The 20291-nt window shown below is 35.1% G+C and overlaps 1 protein-coding gene across 5 annotated transcripts in view; it reads left to right on the top strand.

The window, feature by feature from the left end:
- Positions 1 to 20291, top strand: part of PIBF1 (progesterone immunomodulatory binding factor 1) — a 132305-nt gene that overhangs the window by 102113 nt on the left and 9901 nt on the right. For 2 of the 5 annotated variants that reach the window (XM_052785988.1, XM_052785987.1), the window contains 2 exons: positions 12737 to 12765; positions 17881 to 18003. In XM_052785988.1, coding sequence (XP_052641948.1) covers positions 12737 to 12758 — 22 coding nt within the window. In that variant the 3' untranslated portion in view covers positions 12759 to 12765; positions 17881 to 18003. Of the gene's footprint in view, positions 1 to 12736; positions 12766 to 17880; positions 18061 to 20291 lie in introns of those variants that run through there. The other 3 variants (XR_008234971.1, XM_052785986.1, XM_052785989.1) reach the window with 2 other exon arrangements.

The following is a 20291-nucleotide window of genomic DNA, read 5'->3' as shown; positions in this document are numbered from 1 at the left end:
AAACAAGTTCTTAAGCTGTTTGCTTTCTATGCGGAATTGCACTGCATGTTTGTCTGATGCAATTTCCTCCTAGGATAGTTTTTGCATTTAACTCTCTGAATTTATTGTAGTGCTTGTGAAGTTCCATGCATAGAGATTAAAATAGTCTAATTATAGAAGGGAGTAATTGAACATGCTTCCCCAAACTGCAGGTGTCATTGATCTGGCAGGATCATCTGTAGGTGCATTAGAAGTAATCATTTGATAGCTCTTATTTCTGATGTCTGTACCTACAGCGTATATTTAAATTTCACATTCAAGACTGAGATGAAGGCAAATGTTCAGTTTCGGTTGTATTTAAGTTTGCTTTTTTCTTTTGGGTTTTGGTGATTTTTTTTGTTTATATGAGACCCACTGGTCTCTATTAATGTAATGGAAAACATTTAAAGCATTTCTAGGTAATTTATAAGCCTTACCATTATATTAATGCATTATCATATCATTATGTTAATGATATGAAAAATACTCTGAGGGAACGTGACTTAATTGTATAAACATGTAGTGAATTTTCTGAATTTCCAATATGATGTGCCCTTGGCAGGCTAATTTCAAATTAATTTCTTTCAAAATTTCCTGTTCCTACTTCTTCTCTCCCAAGTAGTGCTGCTGCCAAGTAGTTATGCTCTCAAAGTAGTTATGGCTTGGGTGCCTAGTTTTAGTAGCGTCATATCAACCACGGTGCATTGCAGCTGATGAAAATCGGTACGAAGTGATAAATGAAGGTAAAATTTAACAATGTTTTATAAGAAAACTACAAAATTTCTGCCTCAAAGCTATGTGACATTGTTTACATCCAAACAACACTAGCCCCTGTGAGTAGCCTCATAAACTAGTCCTGATATGCAGCAGTTTGCTGCTTTGTGTCATTTCACCACTTAAAATTTTCGAACTGTGGCAAACAATGTAAGCAAGGCTGAGTGAGGCAGGCTTTTTAAAGAAGAAAGCAAATACTCGAGTCTGAAAGGTTCCTCTTACCCTGGATGTTAGAAATTGAGCAAATATTTCCAAAATTGTTACTGTTTTGTTAAATTTCTTTTTATATTTGTTAAAAATAGGCCATATTAGTCATATTGTTTTACCTAACAGTGATAATGCTTTTTTCAAGTTGCCTATGCAGAAAAGGATATACATACTGAAAAAGAAACTTTAGAAGTTGCGTGTTTGGGGGAAGAAAATTATGAAATGCCAGTATAACACACAAAAAACCCCTAAGAAACACTAAAATAAGCTGAAGTTGTTTTAGGAAAATGTGTGAAAATAACAAGTCGCTTTTGTGTGTGTGTGTATATTTAACTTTTGTCATTTGTGTTTATTCCTAATGCAGCCTTTTATTTTTTTACTTTTAATGCAGACCTCTTCCAGTAGTTCTACAGTTTATTGATTCCTCTAAAAGGCAATTATCTCATGTATTGAAATCTTTGTACAGGATAGGACAACTTAGTTTACAGTGAGTTAGTCTTCAACTAAATTTTTTTGCCATCTTAATAAAAAAAGTTAAATATGCAGTAACATCACAATTTCACAGTAACTATCCCTGCTAATAGAAAAAAAAAAAATCCAGATTTTCTAATCTTGGGTTAGTAAAGACTTAACTTCATTTAGACAAGGTATGTGTTTTTAAATAAAAGTAACATGCAATGTGTAAATACAGATTTATGCAATTTGAAAAAATATGAATTATGGGTTTATGTGTTCTGTACGTGCTATCATGTAGTATGATTGCTATCAGTCTTGTTGAGTCATTGCACATACTAAACTGTCATGTCTTGTTAGGAATTACCTTGTTACCCTCATGTTTGCAGGTAAAAACATTAGAATTCTTGAATAGATAAACCCAAGATATTCATAGTTAACATAAAATGGAGTTTAGGTATGTTAAAAGTACAAGCAAAATGCCAAAACAATGTTACTGCTGTCTTACAGTGACGTGTTCCAATAAGTATACAGTTTTAACTTAAGGTATTCCAGCCTGTGTGGTCTCAGACTGTATTAACTCTTTTAAATGAAATGTTAGAGTTTTGAGGCGTTGGGTTTTTTTTATTTTTATCTCCTTGTGATATCAGCTGGATTCATAATTCTTGCTTTGGAGGTAATTATAGCATTTTATACACTTTTAAAAGAAAGAACTTACATTCATGCTTGATCTTACTTCCCTTTTCACATATTTTAATTCTGGAAGAAAAAAGTTAAATTTTTAAGTCTGAATCTTGGAAGAATTTATATAGGGCTCTTACGTGAGCTCTTTTATTACAGGAAAAAGATGCACTAGATATTCATGTAATGAAATAGTTCATTATTTCAAATTATGTAGACAGCTAATTTGGTGATGATTATTATATTTTGCTGTGGGAAATTAAAGTGAAAATTGATCATTTGACTATACACATTCTTAAAAGTTTGGGTCTACCCATGAAGGAGAAAAATTGAAGCTCTTTTTTGTTAGGCTATATTCTTGGCCCAGATTCTTAATTGTTTCTTGGCCTGCTATTTCCCTTTTTTTTCTGAATTAATTAGCAAATGAATGTGGAAAACTTTTTAATCTAGCTTCTCATTTAGATCATTGAGAATTGGCTACTGCAATAAAATTTATCTTCTTCATATGGATAAATGCAAACTTCACTATTTGAGAGGGAGTTCAATGGCATTATCGTGAATGATCAGTATCCAGGATCATGCTGAGCTTATGTTCTTAGACATTCATAATAAAGTCTTCACAGTGCTGCTGCCCTCTTTGAGCTATCAGAAGGAACCAGGGTATGCAGTATTGTGATGCCATTTGTAAACCCCTCAGCACATGATAGCAAGTACAGTTAGTACAGCCAAATTTTTCAGCTGATTCAAGACTAAGAAATTTTATATGTTTTGTCAAGATAACCAATAGGGTTTTAATTGGTTTTCCAGATCCATCAGAAGAGCCTAAAACATTGTTTGGAGGAACAATGGGGTCTCTCATTAATAACCTTCTAGTAAACAGTGTTCGTTTTTTTTAAAAAAGGATATTTCAAATCCAGATTTTTTTTGCATTATTATTTGTAGTCTGTGTTCTGTTTTTATTCAGCTGAACTTTACACTTTTGACCCTCTATCTTTAACTGTGGATAACCAAACCACATACAAAAAAAAAAAAGACTTGTAGTCTTGATTCTTCCCACTCTAACTTCAGCACTTACCCCCAGATTGGGACCCTTCTTGCCCTAGTGTCTTTGTATAGTCAGGGGAGCACAAGTAAGAAGGATATTCCTTCAAAGCATAAATCAGGATGAAATTATACATTACACCTGAGTTGACCCAATAGCCATTAACACTGCCTTACCTCTTTGTTCTCCTTCTCTCTCCTCCTCTTGCACCAGCTCTGGCACATCTCTAATGCTGCACTGGGACCATGCAAATCACTAAACAGAAACCTAACCTGACCAAAAAAAGAAAACCACAAAAGTGAATTGCTGTCTGTTAGGTTAGCAATTTGAATCACCTTTGGAAAGGGTCCAGCAAGGAAAAGAGCAAGTAAAAATATTTATATGTCAATATTACTTACCTGTGAAAAAGAGGGCATTTTGCGTCCGAAACTGTAGAGTATAGGACATGAAGCTTCTGTGCCATCCTTTATCTGCATCCAAACTTTATCCTTTTGTGCAGATAACGGGAATCTATAACTTAAAGGCACCAAAGAGCAGTTCTCTGTTAAGTGCTGAAGTTAAGTGGGATGAATCCACTAAATCTTTTTAGCTGAAGCTCTTGATCCATGATTCCTTTTATCTGGGGTTTTTTTTTCCTTCTCTTCCAACAGTCAGCCTTTGACTAAAAGAAATGCTTACCGTGAGCTCTGTGATCTTGGCACTTCCATTGCCTTTCATGCTTGATGCAGTTGTTAGTATTTTGGAACATCAGAAGTGCAATTTTAGACTTTATCCATTGGCTTGCAAACTTCAGATGAAAACTTGGAAGGGCAGTCTGTCAGCACTCAGATGTTTGGCAAGAAGTTTTAGTAATGATTTTCTGAGGTTACATTTAAGAGGTTATAAATTTGCTATGCTTTGATGTATGGCATTGTACTATTTCTTCAGATATTTAAGATGCAGACTTATCATAGTAAAGAAAACGAATAATGTGCACAATTAAATCTATTTTAGCTTTTCCGATTCAAAGTGCAGAGTGTAGAAACTGACTTCTAAAATCTTGAAAATTAACAAACTTGTTTATATTTTTAATGTGGAATTCATAATCCATTGTTTTGGGAGGAAAAAAAACCAGAGCAAGTATAACAAGTGGAGGGGATCTTTTTATGTTTTAAATAGAAATATCCTAGGAGGCACGAATAGAAACAAAAATAAGACAGTGGTGTAAGAGACACCAATAGAAGGCTTTAAATAGGTATTCCTCTAAGTGCTAAGATCTGTTTCAGTTTATATGAGTATAAGGGAGTTAACTTAATTTACACTATCTTTTTTTTTTTTTAACTGCTTGAAATCACCTGTGTGCAATGCAGTCTGGCAATACAGTAATTTTGAATCTATAAAAGTAAAACTAATATCGTGAAACTATTGTAGTAAGAAATAAAAATTTATGACATAAATGGTGCAAATGAAGGCTGTTTATAATACTCATTATTTTCCTATAATGCAATTGTTTATGCAGACATGATTAGTTATCAGCACATGAGTATTATATACATGTTAAAAAGATATGAAAACCTGATATTTTATCTCCTTTACACATCTGTGCACTTGTGGTACATTAGCAGCTGTGCATACAAGTGATAGAATGTAAACTTCCTGAACTAGTCACCTGCCTTATTGACGCATTCATGTGTTACTGTGCCAAAGCTCTTCAAGTGAAGTTAGCAACCAGAAACCAGGCTACGGCTATCTGTTATGGGACGAAGTAGAAAACATGTCGTAGTAGTTTAAATAAACCTATTTGTTATCAATCATTTAAATGGATACAGACACATGGGGTTTGACTGCTATTTGTTTACTTAAATCCAGTTAGCTTATGTCAGTAAATTGTTGTGTCACTCTAATTGAATTGAGTGCTAAATCTGTCTAAATATGTGTACGTGAATTGGTACGAATCTTCAACTAGACCGGGTTAAAATTTATTTAGGTTAGCCATTGCAAGCTCCTATTCTTTTTAAAACATATAGTATAAGAAACTGTTATTGAGCTGTTCTTGCTGAGAATAGTCTACCAGGTTAATATTAAAATGCGAATTGCCTAAGTGACTGTTATGTTGAACTCATTTTTTAGTTGGCAGGTCAGAAGCTTTCCAAATCTGATGTATAACTCACCATTTATGAGTAAACCTAATGTTTTTCTTTTACTACCATGTATCTCTTCCCCCTTTCCAGGTTTTCACGGTTTCTTAACAATACGTCAAAATAATCCTGCTTAGTAATTGAATATTTCTCTGGCCTTCACCACAGTAACTGAACACCTCACAAATATTATCCTCACAACTTAAAGCAGAAGGGTATCACTAGCCCTGTTTGGCTGAAGCAACAACCACAATGAAAGAAATGGTGGTTTGCCCAAAACTCCCCAGAGTTTGTGGTAGAGGTTAAGAGTTCATGTGTCCTGATGCAGTATCTTAATCACAGCCATTCTTCTTTCCTTAGATGTTTCAGTTCAAAAGCCTGAAGAGAAAATCTCTTTAGTGTTTATTTTTCCTAACTAGACACAAATTAACTCTTTTCTCTAAGTCATCTTCTTATATATGAACTGACTGTAATTTGGAAGTAGTTTCCCAAACAAATTACGTTTTCACTTTGTGTCATTCGGAGAATTTACATTTACATTCATTTTTTAATCCATGTCTCCTGAAAAAGGCCACTTTCCAAAGTCCTGCGGGTCTCTTAAAAATGAAATCTAATGATTTTTTTATTTGAACCATAGAATGGATGTTGGTGGTTTTTTGTTTGGGTTTTTTTTTACATTATATTTTCTGAAAAAAAGAGAAAAAAAATCACAGCAGGCTGGAGCTCTTTGAATGTGATTCAAAGTGTAGCTTATTTTGTCCAAGCAAACAGAGGATCTGATGGGGTGCAAGAAAAGGAGATAAACATGAGGCAGCATTGTGTAGGTAATAAGTAAAAATAGCGAAAAAGATAGAACAAATGAGAGAGAAAGGTGAAGTTAAGGACAGAAAATAGTTATTTTATTATCTTTAAAATGTAGAAAATCTGACTTTTTTTTTTAATAAATGGTTGCTAAATGCACTTTCTGAGCATGTGTAAGATTGGAGAGAGTCCACGTGATCAAGCAAAAGGAACAGCTACTAATTAGTCCTATTAGGATATGCATAGTTTGCTAATGGCTCTGAGAGTTTTTCAGAGAGCTTCTATAAATGATCAGGCTAAGGTTCCCGAGGATTTATATAAATCTTGATGAATGTTAGACTTTAAACATGGCCACGTGAATTATCAGAAGCATTTGCAATTCCATGACATTGTTTCAAAATCTTAATGTTTCCAGTGTCTGAGAATCAGGTAGTCTCTGTGTTTGCACATATTCATCTCATGTCAGTATCCTGCACAAAACCCTGTTACTTATCAATAGTTATCCTGTTATCTGGCCTACAAAAGTGAAAGAAAAGTAAGGTGCTTTTATTCTTCTTTTCCTCTTTTGAGGAGAGGCAAGGTCTCCTGAAGTATCTGTGCTTTACCTTACTTTGACCAGTTACTCCTATATTCTCATGTTTATCTTTCTTACTTTTGTATTCCCCTGGGGAATGCCCCTCACTGCCAAATTCTCTATGTCCACAGTTTCATTCCATCTCAGCAATGACCTTTAGGATTCCAGATGAGTTTTCAGCATTTCATTATTAGTCATACTGTAAAGTATGGCTAATACTATCCTTAGCTGTAATTAAGTTATGCTGAAGAAGATTGACTAGAAGTAAGCTAGGACAGAAAGCCAATGTGTTGGATTTAGGAACCTGGAGAGTAGCAACAGCTGCCATCTGCAAAAAACAGAGGTAGAGAGAAGTTCAGAGGCTCATAAAAAGCTTTGGAGTCATAAGGGGAAGGGCAGTACGTGTTTAATCAGGGATGGAAGCTTAGTGGATAAAAGGAGAAAACTGCTTTGTTGGGGGAGAGGGGAAGGAAGGGGTATCTGCAGGGGTTGGGAAGACACGACCGAAAAGAAGTGATTGGTAACAGGTGCCTTCAAACAATCTCTAGCTCTGTCTCTTTCCCCTCTTTTCTGTGTAAAAGATTGTACATGATAATGTCAAAATTATTTGTGTTTCTAAAGTGAATGACTTCCTGCTCATCTATGTGCTGCAACTTGTTTTATATAAAAAAATGCTGATGTACAATGCTTAGCTCTCTTTTTAAATGTTAAGCCACAGAGTAATTATCATTTTTCTTATGCTACGTTTATGTTCCAGGATTCTAGTTTCTATTAATGTTCTGCATGTTTTCTAAGTAGATTACAGGGACATTTCTGCATCACAAGTAAGCCCTGGAGCTATTCTCAGCTTAAAGCTTGGAGAAACAAAGTGACATTTACATTGCTAAACGAGTGTAGAGAAGTTTCTGGCTCATTTTTTACAAGGAAAAATATGCTCCTAAGCAGTATTTCTCATTTTTGTTATCTATTTTGTTGCTGTCAAGCTTTTATAAAACTTGAATTCCAAATAGTACGGAATTTAGGAGGAGGAAGGGTTTAACAGCTGGGTACATTCTTTCTTTTTCTTGGAGCTGTATTATTTAGAATGTCTTACTAGTTTTCCTATATATTCTTTAAAGAATTATCTTTCCATTTGCAGTGGTATACACTAAACAATTGTGTACTAAATGGTGATTTCTACTCAGCAATTTTTTTTAATTTTTTTAAGAATCTTGGAAACCATGATAACAACGCAGGGTTTAGTAATGTCAGTTAATATAAGTCAAATATAAATACACTTTTTGCACTCAAAAATGGGAAGTTTCGTAGGCAAAATGCAACTTATTTATGGATTATGGGATGGAATTGGTACATGTATTTTAAATTATATGGTTTTGAGAGAGCTAGAATCAGTTAAAGCGATAAACTTTTAAACAAGAAATTGTTGAGATTTTCTGAACATTTAACTGATGTTCTGTTATATTCATTTTTCCTATATTGGCTCTGAATATTTTCACCACATTCTGCTGCTTATCTAGCTGTGTAAAAATTTTACTTTTGTTCACTTTATGGTAGCATTTGAATATTACCAAGTGGAAAGTGAATTTAAATACTCTTTAAGAAATACCAGAGACAGGGAGAATCAAACTAAAATGTTCCCCTCTTAGAATATACAAGAACTTCTACATAATAATTCATGCGAATAAGGCTGTTTTGACATTAGCATTTTTAGCATCTGTTTCCTGTGAGTAGAACTTACTCGAGAAAGCATACTTTTTATTAAACTTGAATTTGAGTAAATGAATGTCACAATGGCTCAGATTAAAAAAATATTCGGGGTTTTAGTCCTAGTTATAATTGCAAATATATTTCTGATCTTCAATACAAAAAGTGAAAAAAACTTACAGAATTTGACATGCAAGTTCTGAATTATGAGACAAATTATTTCCTGTTTTTCTTAAGAAGTTAGATTTAACCGTTAAGAACAAATTTAAGATACAGCTAAAATAGGCAGAGATTTTTATGTATCTAAAAAGACAGAATGTGTTCACTGCAATGACTGGGCCATTTTATTGTTGCCACAGTTCTAATGTATTCACCTTATAAAACTGGAAGTAGTTTGTAGATCCACATAGTCACAGATCTGTGAGTTCATTTTAAGTTTTTATGTGCACTGGGATATAGAGAACTCCTGAATTAAGTATAATGCAGAGAAGCTATCATCATCCTGCATATGGTCTGGCATCTTTCCACCACCCAGTTATCAGGTTCATTTGTTTGATCAGGACATTTCATACTGTCTTCCAGTTTCCAGCTTTACAATGTGTATCCGTGTGCCTAAGATGACCATATGTGCAAATCTCACACCAGAATTCTTGCTGACTTCTCATATTTCCAGTACAGCCGCAATTGAGGATGCAACTATGTCAAATACATTCTGCCTTACATGAGGGATTAAACCATGACTTCTTATGTTTTCTTAATTGCATAGGTAGTTGTTAAAATCTTCTTTGAGCTCTGTTACTCATGTAGGTTCTACTCCTGATAGGCACAAGGCCAGAGCATTCCACTGTTGAAGCTGAATTTGCACCATTTGTGCCACTGCTTCCTATCCATCTGTAGTCATAAATAGTGGAATAGACTGACTTACCATTTGCTTCATTTTGCTGTCACGTCAACATGAAGCTTCTGTAGTGTCTTTCTACTATTTCACACTTTGTCATCATTAATATCAATGTCCAGTGTTGTTAATTCTGTGCTAATAGTGTTGGTCTTTTTTCCATTTTCAGCTAAAAAAGGGAGACAAATAATTCATTCCAGGTTATAGGCTATAGCCTTTCTGCAGTGTGTCTCTAGCTGTTTGGCAGAAATAAAAGCTGTGAAGAACAGTTCTGAAATAATTCTTTGTGTGAATTGTCAGTACTTCTAAGGAGGAGACATTCTAGGTACTACTTTTGCTCAAGAGTCTCATTCCTTGATAATGACACATGTATGTCTCCTTTCTCTAAGTACACTCCAAAGTTAGAGTACCATACTCATTGCATACGTTGAAAGGTGGAACCAGGTTCTGTTTCAGTCCTCTGGTCTGTTTTCTCCAGAAATGTCAGTGATTTGATGTTCTATGCCAACAGTCTGTACAGAAGGCTCTGTTTCCTTACCTCCATCTTAACTGGTAAACTCCAATGATACTAAAGAGTACTACCAGTGTAAAGATGATCTGATAAGTCGTTTCTCAAGTCAAGTGGCAAAGTAGCAGAGATGGATCTTGCCTAAGTTTAAAAATCTGTAGTGTAGATGTCTACATCTGAAAATCATCTACAGATTTGTAGTCAGAAAAGAAAAACAGGCACTGTTATGGTGTGATTTACCATACCCTCATCTAAAATCAGCAAAATTAATCATAACCTATGAATTTCTCACCAACAGCTATATAGAGGAATCAGACAAGCTAGTTCGCCTAGGTTTAAATATTATTACTGAAGATATCTAAAGGTCAATGTGAGGAAGTCCAACCAAGTATCCAGTCACAAGTTCCAAAGCTGAACTGCAACCAGAGTTGTCACAAAGATCCCTCTCCATCTTAGTATCAGCTGTTAAATGATACAACTTTAGTTTTAGCACACAGAAAATCATAGTAGGAGTCTAAGAGGGAGCCAAGCAAGAAAATGCACAGACTTTACAGAGGACAATATCCTTAGTATTTTCTCTACCATCACCTTATATGCCCATCAAACTTGACCCTACTGAACACCCCGAGACAGACAACTGTGAAGATAGTTCCTTTTGAACAACCCTGCGCTACCCTTTTCCAGTTGAGATCACTTTCAAGAAGAAGTTACAGGAAGTATAATTTTTTTTTTTTCTCTGAATCCACACAAGAACATTCACATAGTGAACATGAACTTTTAATTCTTGAGAGACTGAGGAATCATTTCTGAAATGTGCTCTTTACAAAACACTACCAAATGGATATAGCATTCTTAAATGCTGGTTTAGATTTCTCAAATCAGTATTCTTTAACATACCCGTAACCTCATTTTCTGAGCTCTGCTTTTCCCTGTGCTGACTTGTTGTTTGAAGACTACAATAGCTGCCTAAATGGGAGGTTATGTGCATGTGAAGACAGATTGCATTGACTTAGCACGAACATGTTTTTCATCCCAGCACGGCTGTCTTCCCTTGCTTGCATGTTCTATTATAGCTATTGTTTTTATTGTTGTTGTTATTTTATAAGTTAATATAGCCAGAATAGTCACCAGCCTGCTAAACTCAAACCTACTATTTGGCTCCCACATTGAGAAGAGTCTAGTCTCTGGACTCAAGGTGTAGTGCACTAAGTCTCTCGTGAAGGAATTTTTTGTCCGGTCCCCTCTATGCAAGGGGGGCTGTACAGTCAATTGTTCTTGGACCTAAAGACAGTGCTGTAATCTCTCAAGTTTCTCCAGACTGGATACATATTTTTATTTTAGGTTATAATTTAACCACATGGAGACCATATGGCAGTTAAAGCAAGGAATACAAGCTTTCCAAAGGAGGTCCTGAACATGCATGCTTTACTCTAACAGTACAGAAGACTTACAGATTGGGGATGGGGACACACATCTAAAATCATCATCTTAGTGCTTGACTCACAGATTCTGAGAGACCTTAAGTTTTGATCTGCATCTTTGAGAGCAGCAAACCTCTGGTTTTATCCCTCCTCCAGCTGATTTTTCTGGTTTTGTCAGTGAAATTTGTTTTCTTGTTTAAAGATCATAGTATTTAGTGCCTTTTCTGTGTTTCCATTCTTTTACTGGGAATTTATGCTGTTTTCTTCCCTGGGAACACTTGTCAGTCATCAAAATTCAGTGGTTCTGCCAGAACCTGATACGTTTTCTAGGACAGAAATTTCTTATTCAGCTTCCACAATACAAGTTCTCTGCTTCAAAATGGAGTTCCAATCCAAGGTGAAGTTTGCAATCATAAATTCTATATGTAAAGCTAAAAGTAGAATATAATTTGTCATGGTGTCATGGTTTAACCACGGTTAAAGGTTTGGTTAACTGTACGTGCTATTGTTAGGGTCACTTTTGCTTTAGAGGATATTTATCTGAGTGCAGTAACCATGGGCTTTACTGCATGAGGAAGGAGCCAGATGGACCTGACACCCATTGTCTTCTTCTGTGATGATTTTAGCAATATGAAAAAACATTACATTTACCATCAGAATGAATTATCTTCAGGCCAGAAAGGTAAATGTCTCTTCCTACTGAGCATTTCCAACTGTTCAGTTTGATCTATGTAAAGTTTCTTTTTAAGATCATTGTATGGAGATTATTTGAAGGTGCAGGACATCCCTGCCATAAGAACATAAGAATTGACATTTATGTAATTGATTTCTGTAAGCCAGTTCCTTTTTCTTGAGACGGTTATTTTGCTTCTGCTTCCAGAGCATGATATATAAATATATCATTTTAACTGCTTATATAAATTTACATATTTATTATAATTATAGACACACATATATAATGTTAAGTGCCTTTGCAAGCTTTTGAGTGCACAGAGAGGATTCTTTCTTGCTTTGGTTATAGTTACATGACAGAGGCAATAAGAAGAAAAATCTTTATACTTGTTGACAATCTACTGAAAAGAAATTGAATTACTATCTTGATAAATATCTGTTGTGCTTAATGTAGGCAATTTTTTCATATAATTTGTCAGTTATTTACTTGATAAAACAGCATTCCTTTTTATGCTTCAATTATTTTCCATATCAGGCAATTCTTTTTCATTTTGTTTTGATTATGTAAGTTATGATTCTGTTACAATATTTAATATTGTACTAATTTTGAATTTTTGTAGTACTGAATTAGGAAAATGTAAGATGCTTTTCTGGTATATGTAGTTTGAGTATGTATCAAGGACAACAAAACCAATGTTAATAGAGATCACTTTATAGTATCTATAACTCAAAATACATTTATATTTTATATTGCTGCATGCCTTATTTTTGCATTTGCTTGTCTCTATCTTCTAGTCGCATTGCTAGTTGAAGGAATCAAATTTTAACCTTCATATTTCCAAACTGATCTTCTGCCTCCATTTTTCTAGGTACTATTTCAATTATCCATAATAAACAGGTAAAAACAATATTAAATAAAATATAACTTATTTTAACTTGCTTCAAGATGAAACATCATCATAAGAATCTCAGATTTTTCTGAAATAGGAGTAATAGCAGCAGACAGCATCCAACTATTTTGCCTTTTTTACTTTACCTTTTAAAAATGATTGACACTTCTTTGGTTTGGTTCCTTTAACATTGTTTTAAACTTTGATGATTTTAATATGATGCACAGTTTTTGCAGACTGTAAGAGTTTCACAACAACAGAACTGATAGCATTCAGCCTAATAAGTTAACAAGGCAGAATTAGGGAAAAATCCCCAAACAGAAAACATTTTAATGAACATCATGGAAAAGATTGGTGCCTATCCTTTGTCTGTACCTAAATAGCTCCTCCTTTGTTTGTGTATTGGCACACAAAATTGCTTTTTCTATTTTGAATTAAGGTTGTTGGACATCACAGTACCAAAAATAAATGGAAATAAGCAAGTTCTTCTGATACTATTTACAATGCAATACATGTTATGTTAACTTATATCCTGCTACATCGCTCCCATTGTTCTCAGTTCATTCATTCTAATCACTTATTTTAAATTCCAGCTACTTTCTGGTTATGTATGCAAAAGTTTCAGTGATTCTTTCATAGTTCAAGTAATCTTCATTAAATGTGAATTAATGTGCATAAGTAAGTGGAATACAGGATCTTAGATTGTTCTAAAGTATGAACCTGTGTATGTTTAGGAAAACTTACATGAGTGGATGATCTGTGATGTGAATGCCTACTCCAAAAATTAAGTTATTTTTAACACAGCAATTCAGTACTTCAGATATGTGTGCAAGGGGAATTATGAGTGCACGTTGGCTATTCAGGATGAAAGTTGTTTTAGGTGAAGTAGAAGGCTGAGAAAAGTAAATGATAAGGAGAGTGAGGGGAGAAATGGATTCAGCTTATGACAACTAAATTTAGGTATCGAAATGGAGGTGTCTGTGGTGAGGTAAGCATCTTTGCTTTATAGTCAATAGCAGCCTAGTCAATATGGCTAGTGTTACAACACAATTCAGCCAACACACCAATAGGTGTTCATTTCTGAATGAGTTGAATCACTTTTCAAGCTACACAGTAATGGAAAATTGGATTCCTAGCTCACGTGTAGATACTTAAGTTCAGACACATAAATTTAGGTGTTAGAAGCTTGAGTTAAATCCCACTTAAAGTGTCACACAGCTCATTACCTTTTTTTTTTTGTTTTTTTTGCATTTGTGCTGGTAGGCAGAGCAGGTTAGCATCCTTAACAAAAATTCATCAGGTTCCTGTGGACAGACTTTCAAAATATTTAATAATAGAGTATAGCCCTGATACTTTTTTGTATGCGTGACACTCACTGTACATAAACAGTGTTTTCATGCCAGCTGCATACTTTAATTTTTTCCTTGTTTCATCTTAACCCACCTTTTCTTGCCAACTGCATTGTTTTCCATGTATCTGCACTGCCACATCCCCACAGAATATTGTGTAAGTGGGGAGTGGGTGCTTTTATTTGCGAAGTTTGGGACAGTGAGACCAAAGCTGTAAAGCCAGTGCAGAGAGGAGGCTGGGTGAATCCACTCTGAGGTGTTAGTACTCATAGTCCTCCCAAGAAGGGTTGCTGTCTGGCTCTCCAAAGCCCTCAAACCTGGAAGCCTCAACACAGTGACACACTGCTTGCATAGCATGGCTTGCTTATAGGTCCAGGAGCCAGCATGGCAAGCACCAAATACCTCCACAAAGAAATTGGGACGTGCAGAGCTTTAGCAACACTGTTTATACGTGCACTGAGCAACTGAAGTGAATACTGTAAGTAAACAATTTGCACAGCTCTGCCTGGACATAGGACGGTGGACTTGACACAGTAGAAATGTAAAAAAATTTTAACCATCCATTTCTCTTCAAATCTTCCTCTACTTAGCTTATCCTGAAACTAATACATGTCCTTCTACACCGTGGTGGGTTGACCCTGGCTGGATGCCAGGTGCCCACCAAAGCTGCTCTATCGCTCCCCTCCTCAACTGGACAGGGGAGAGAAAAATATGATGAAGGGCTCGTGCGTCGAGATAAGGACAATTTAAGAAAGTGAAAGCAAAGGTCACATGCGAAAGCAAAGGAAAACAAAAGATGTTATTCTCTACTTCCCATCAGCAGGCGATGTCTGGCCACTTCCTGGGAAGCAGGGCTTCAGTACGCGTAGTGGCTGCTCCGGAGGACGAAAATGCCCCCCTTCCGTCTCCCTTTACTTAGCTTTTATAGCTGAGCTGACGTCATATGGTATGGAATATCCCTTTGGCCAGTTTGGGTCAGCTGTCCTGGCTACGTCCCCTCCCAAGATCTTGCCCAGCCCCAGCCTACTGGTGAGACGGGGAAATGTTGGAGAGACAGCCTTGATGCTGTGCCAGCACTGCTCAGCAGTAGCCAAACACTGGTGTGTTACCAACACCTTTCTAGCTACCGATGCAGAGCACAGCACTACGAGGGCTGCTGTGGGGAGAATTAACTCCATCTCAGCCTGACCCAATACATACACAAAAGATTCTTCCCATCCATTTTGAACCCTATACCTACTTTTCCCTTTTTTCTCAAGGTCCTGTTCACACTAGAACAAGTTCATGCATTTCTGCTAAGCATCATCGCCAGAGCTGCTTTTTTCTTGCTAGCTTTCTAGACCAACTTGCCAGTTTTTAGGGTTGGAAAATATTACTGAATCATGGTAGCATGCTAACAGTAGCAGGTAGTGCTAATGACTCTGTTTAGAACTTAAAAGCAAAGCTAAGAATTAAGATTGTGTTCAGGAGCAGAGAAATCTAAAGAGATGGGTAAAATTATTGCAGTTCAAGACAGAACTTTGTTTTCAGTATTCCCTTGGTTCAAAACAGCAACTTTCTTGCAAATGTGTTGGGCCAATTTTCTTTTCTTGTTTAGCAGTACACATACCAATGATTCTGTTGGATTCAGTGTTTCCTGTGCTATTTTGCCAAGTTTAAGGTCTTTCTCACTAAACGTGGAAAGACTTTAGAACAAATATTAAGGCAACTTCAGCTAAATTCTCATGATAAATTTGGCTGTGATGCCAAAATAATTTATTCGTTGTGGGCTAATTTGTCATCCCCACTCCTTGTCATTCCTTCCCCTAGCTTCACATTAGAGAATTCTCCTGTCACAGGAGAAGCTTGTGTGAGAGCTGACTCTCCAGAGCCTATTCCAAGTCTGAAAACAGACAGGGCTGTCAAGTACAGGACAGATTCTGTGAAGTAGAGGAGACCTTAGACTGCTGAGTGTATCTTGACACAAGAGAATTTGACCCTACGCATACAGGTTTCAACTCTGTTTCTGAAATAAATCTGCGTGACAGTTTTTGGGTTTTGCCTTGTTCAAACGTGCAACTATTTGGTCCATGGAATAATGCAGTTTAAGTATAGGAACAGCACTTGTTAATGTCAAAACATTGTTTATGTACAATTTAATCTCCTGCGATGGTGTATTTATTTGCTGTATACTTGCTTGAGTTATTTTCATCAAGAAATTCTGTCTATGTGTTGCTTTGGCAACATCTTTGCAGAGTTTACAACTTTGAAAAACATGTTGGCATCAACTATGCAGTCCTTTTAAACAGCTGCTCTGCAGTCATGCTGTTTCAACATGCCACCACACATGGCTGAATTATGCAAATAGTTAATATTAAATGACTGAGATACAAGAACAATTTGTACACTCGGTAAAGCCGGTCTGTGGAGTGTAACATCCATTCACATAACTGAGTTAGTGTGGGACAATTTAAAGGCAACAACGTGATTCTTTTGACTTTGTATCTTGTATTAAAGGCAGCAGTGGACAGAGAGAAGGTATATGGCAGGAATGTTTTAAAAGGCTTAGGGGGTTTTTTAATTCATTGCTAATAATGCAATGAAAATAGAATGTGCATCAATGCAATTTGCTGGCAAGTATTAAGAAATAGGTAAGATATAACAAATGTTTGTCATTCAGCTATAAATATGAGTTACCCAGTTCTGGTTGAGAGATAAGATAGAATGTTAGTTAAATGGAGTGCTAATACATTAACAGTATTGCTTATTGAAGACAACAGCATTTGTAAAAAGCAAGCAAAAACATTAATAGTTAAAAAAATGTAAAATTGTCTTAAAATTTACTTTGAAAGGCATTTCTACTGACCTTGCTATTCTAGTTCTGCAATAATGAATGCTCTAAATAATAATAGTACAATAAATAATAATAACAAATAATGCTTTAAATTCTGTCATTTATTTTATAGTAATTACACCCATTTCATGGGGGGAGAGAATGTTAGGCAGTAGGTGATGCAAGGTGACAAAAGAAGATGTCCAGTTAAAGTCACAAAATATTATGTTTTTTCCTTTCTCACTCTACATTTTGAATAATGTTTTGTTCAGCTAAGTAGTAAGAAAAGGTTACTTTTTTAATTAATCCAAATTGTTTACAAAGCAAATTATTAGAACATCCAAAAAGTCTGTATTTCTATATGCTCTTGTTTTAATTTTGCCATGTTGAAACTTTCATTTTTCACCAAACTTCTTTTCCACTCTGATCCCATTTTTGCTGTAGGTCGTCTTAAGGTTTTTAATTGATTTTTTTTATTTTCTGATCTGGATATAAAGACACGTATATATTTCTAGTAATGTATTTGTAAGACTTCTGTGCAAGACCCCTAGCACTCAAAAGTACAATTTATCACAGTCATTCAAATTAGATTTGTAAAGTCCCTTGGCCTGACAAAACAAATTCAAAAGAATTCTTTTAAATTAAATGGAAGCTTAAGTTAAAAGTTAAAAGAGATAGTGGGTTCGTTATTACACAGTAAATGTTCTCTTTTACAGCTTTTAAGCAATACAAAATTTGAGTTGTATAAATCCTATGTGCCTTTTTTATTTTCTTACTTTTACTAGTGTCCAATTAGTAATCTCATTAATTATGGCAAGTATATATTCATGCTTGTTAGATTTACTGATCCACTTACACATTTAGTTTGGTGAATATAAATTTATTCTTAACAAATAAATATTTAATAGATTCAAATGTAATTTTACTGAGTAACTTAGCATTGTTCTTTTGTGGTTTTATAGGAACTAGCCACAATGAAACAGATTCTAATTAGTCTGCATGGTAAACGCTATGAACAAAATTTACCTCAGTCTCATATTGATGTAAAAAGTGCAACTGCAAAGAACACATCAAACCCTTCAGTAAAACTGCTGCCAGAACATGAGGAAGAAAATGTGTTTACACCTAAGCCAACGTTATTTGTAAGTACTATAATTAACAGTAAGTGCCATAAGCTTTTTTGGTAATTCTCCTCACGTTTTTAAAAAGAAAAATGTGGGTTCATACTTCAAGGAGATCTATAATTAATTCAGCTGAATACTTGCAGCTCTTTATGGGAATGGTCAATGTTGGGGAGATAAAGTTTATGATGTTATTTAGCTATTTGATAGTTTCTACACCTTAAGTTCACAGCAAACTAGATTTTTTTTAAAAAATGCCATTATAATATTACAATATTAAGAGTGATTAGCAAAATTTTAAAAGCTGAAGGGACCCACAGACTATGTATCTACCCTGATCACGTATGAGCTGAGCGTGTGTATATGTATATTGAGCAGCAGGAGTGAGGAAGTAGGTGTATTTATGTATACTTACATTCATGTATATATGTATATTAATGTGTGTGTGTGTGTGTGTGTATAAACACATATAAAAAAAATACATGCCCGGTATTGCTATCGCTTCTGTTACTAAGGATACCTGAAATTATAAAACCCCATTTTATTCCTTTAGAAACTAAATGCTTGAATTTAAATACTTCAAGTGGTCTGCTTCAGATTTAGTGCCTCTAGTATTTGAAAGCTTCATGAAAATGGTTTAGAAGATTCTGACTATGACTGTGTCTGAACTGAAAGCCAAGTTGCAATGCTGAATCACAAAACAAATCATGACTCTTATTTACTTCTCGAGGCTACGTTTCTCTAGGGTAGACTGGTTGTATCCATTCTGCATAGCATATGTGCTATTTTGGTCCAAATATATATCTATATAATTTTTTTTCCATTTCTTTTTTTTCCTGGTGGAGAGTTTAAAATTCAGTCTCTTAAACAATATGAGGTTTGTATTGCAGCACATCAGATACTGTTTTTATAATACAAAATGTAGGAAATGGTTGCATCTCTTGGACATGATCTGAGGGCATTTGGGGATTTTAAGGGTTCAGATTTGCTTGGATAGTGTTATGAGACTAAACACAGGCATAGCCAGTGTTGTCTCATCTACAGTCCTTTTGGTAGTGCTAAATCATATTGCCCAAACTTTGTCTTCGACGGAGCTATTCAGTGATCTAAAATAGAACAAAAATGTGAGCTAACAATTGGGTTGTGTAGATGATCCAGGGTTTCAGTGTTTAATCAGTCCTGTCTTACTTAGGGATATAGAAATGGTGTAGGAATCTAGAAAAAATGCTTCTACATTTTGAAATTGTGACCAATTTCTCTTTGAAAAATTATTTTTTCAGACTTTGGAGTAGGAAACAAAAAATGGGCAGATGGCAGACTTTTTTCTTAGGGGGGGGAAAGAAATTGGTAGTCCTGTAAAAATGCTACCAATTTCGGTCAATTTCTAGAATTTTAAAAGCTTGCACAAATAGAGCAGATTTATTTCTGTGACTGAAATTTTCAAAATAAGAGAAAGATGGAGATTAAAATGTGATGAGAACCCCCACCACAAGTCCAGCTGAATAAAGTCGATTTTTAAAATTAATGGTTATTAAGTCTTAGAGGGAAGAATGAATAGAGAGCAGACAGCAAACAGAACTAGAAAGAGACAAGTTTAGGGACAACAGACAAAAGAGACAGTAGTCACTAACGCAAGAGATTATACCCAACCCTGAAAGCAGAATAATCCTTACCTTGTTCTACCTCCACTTCTTTAGTTTTATTTCTGTATACAAACAACCACTGAATTTGCCACAAGAATGTTAAGCGATCCTGACTGAGTAGCAGTAGCCCATAGGATTCTGAAGGCAAGGAAAAGTTGCTCACAGATAATTCTCTGCAATTAAAATACTTTCTACACTGTCAGAAAACTGCTGGATTCTTTTATTTTTAATTATAATTTTCTAAGAAGTGTATTTCTGCATAAAGTGGTGGTCAAGTTTGGCACACCTAATATCTCTTTTCTAAGTTCCATCCCATTCTCAACTGGCAAAGTCAGATGATGCTATTTCAAATGAAACTTATTTATGGCACAGTTGATGCATGTTTTCATTGTGATTGATATTTTAAAGCAAATCATTTACTTATTACTGTGTAATCTGTTTTTTATAACCTAAAGATAGGGAGGTTTTAGTACAGATACGTAGTAGTAATAATAACCTTAAATGCATAGTCTTGCTTTTTAAATTATTTGCATTTAAGCAAAGAACTCAATTATCACTGTGAACTACATAGGAAGGAAAGAGACTTTAGTGTAGATTGCATGTTTTTCT

Source organism: Harpia harpyja, chromosome 4 (assembly GCF_026419915.1).
Source record: "Harpia harpyja isolate bHarHar1 chromosome 4, bHarHar1 primary haplotype, whole genome shotgun sequence".
Classification (NCBI taxonomy): domain Eukaryota; kingdom Metazoa; phylum Chordata; class Aves; order Accipitriformes; family Accipitridae; genus Harpia; species Harpia harpyja.
Note: the sequence above shows the minus strand (reverse complement) of the source record. Positions and strands in the feature narration are given on the sequence as shown.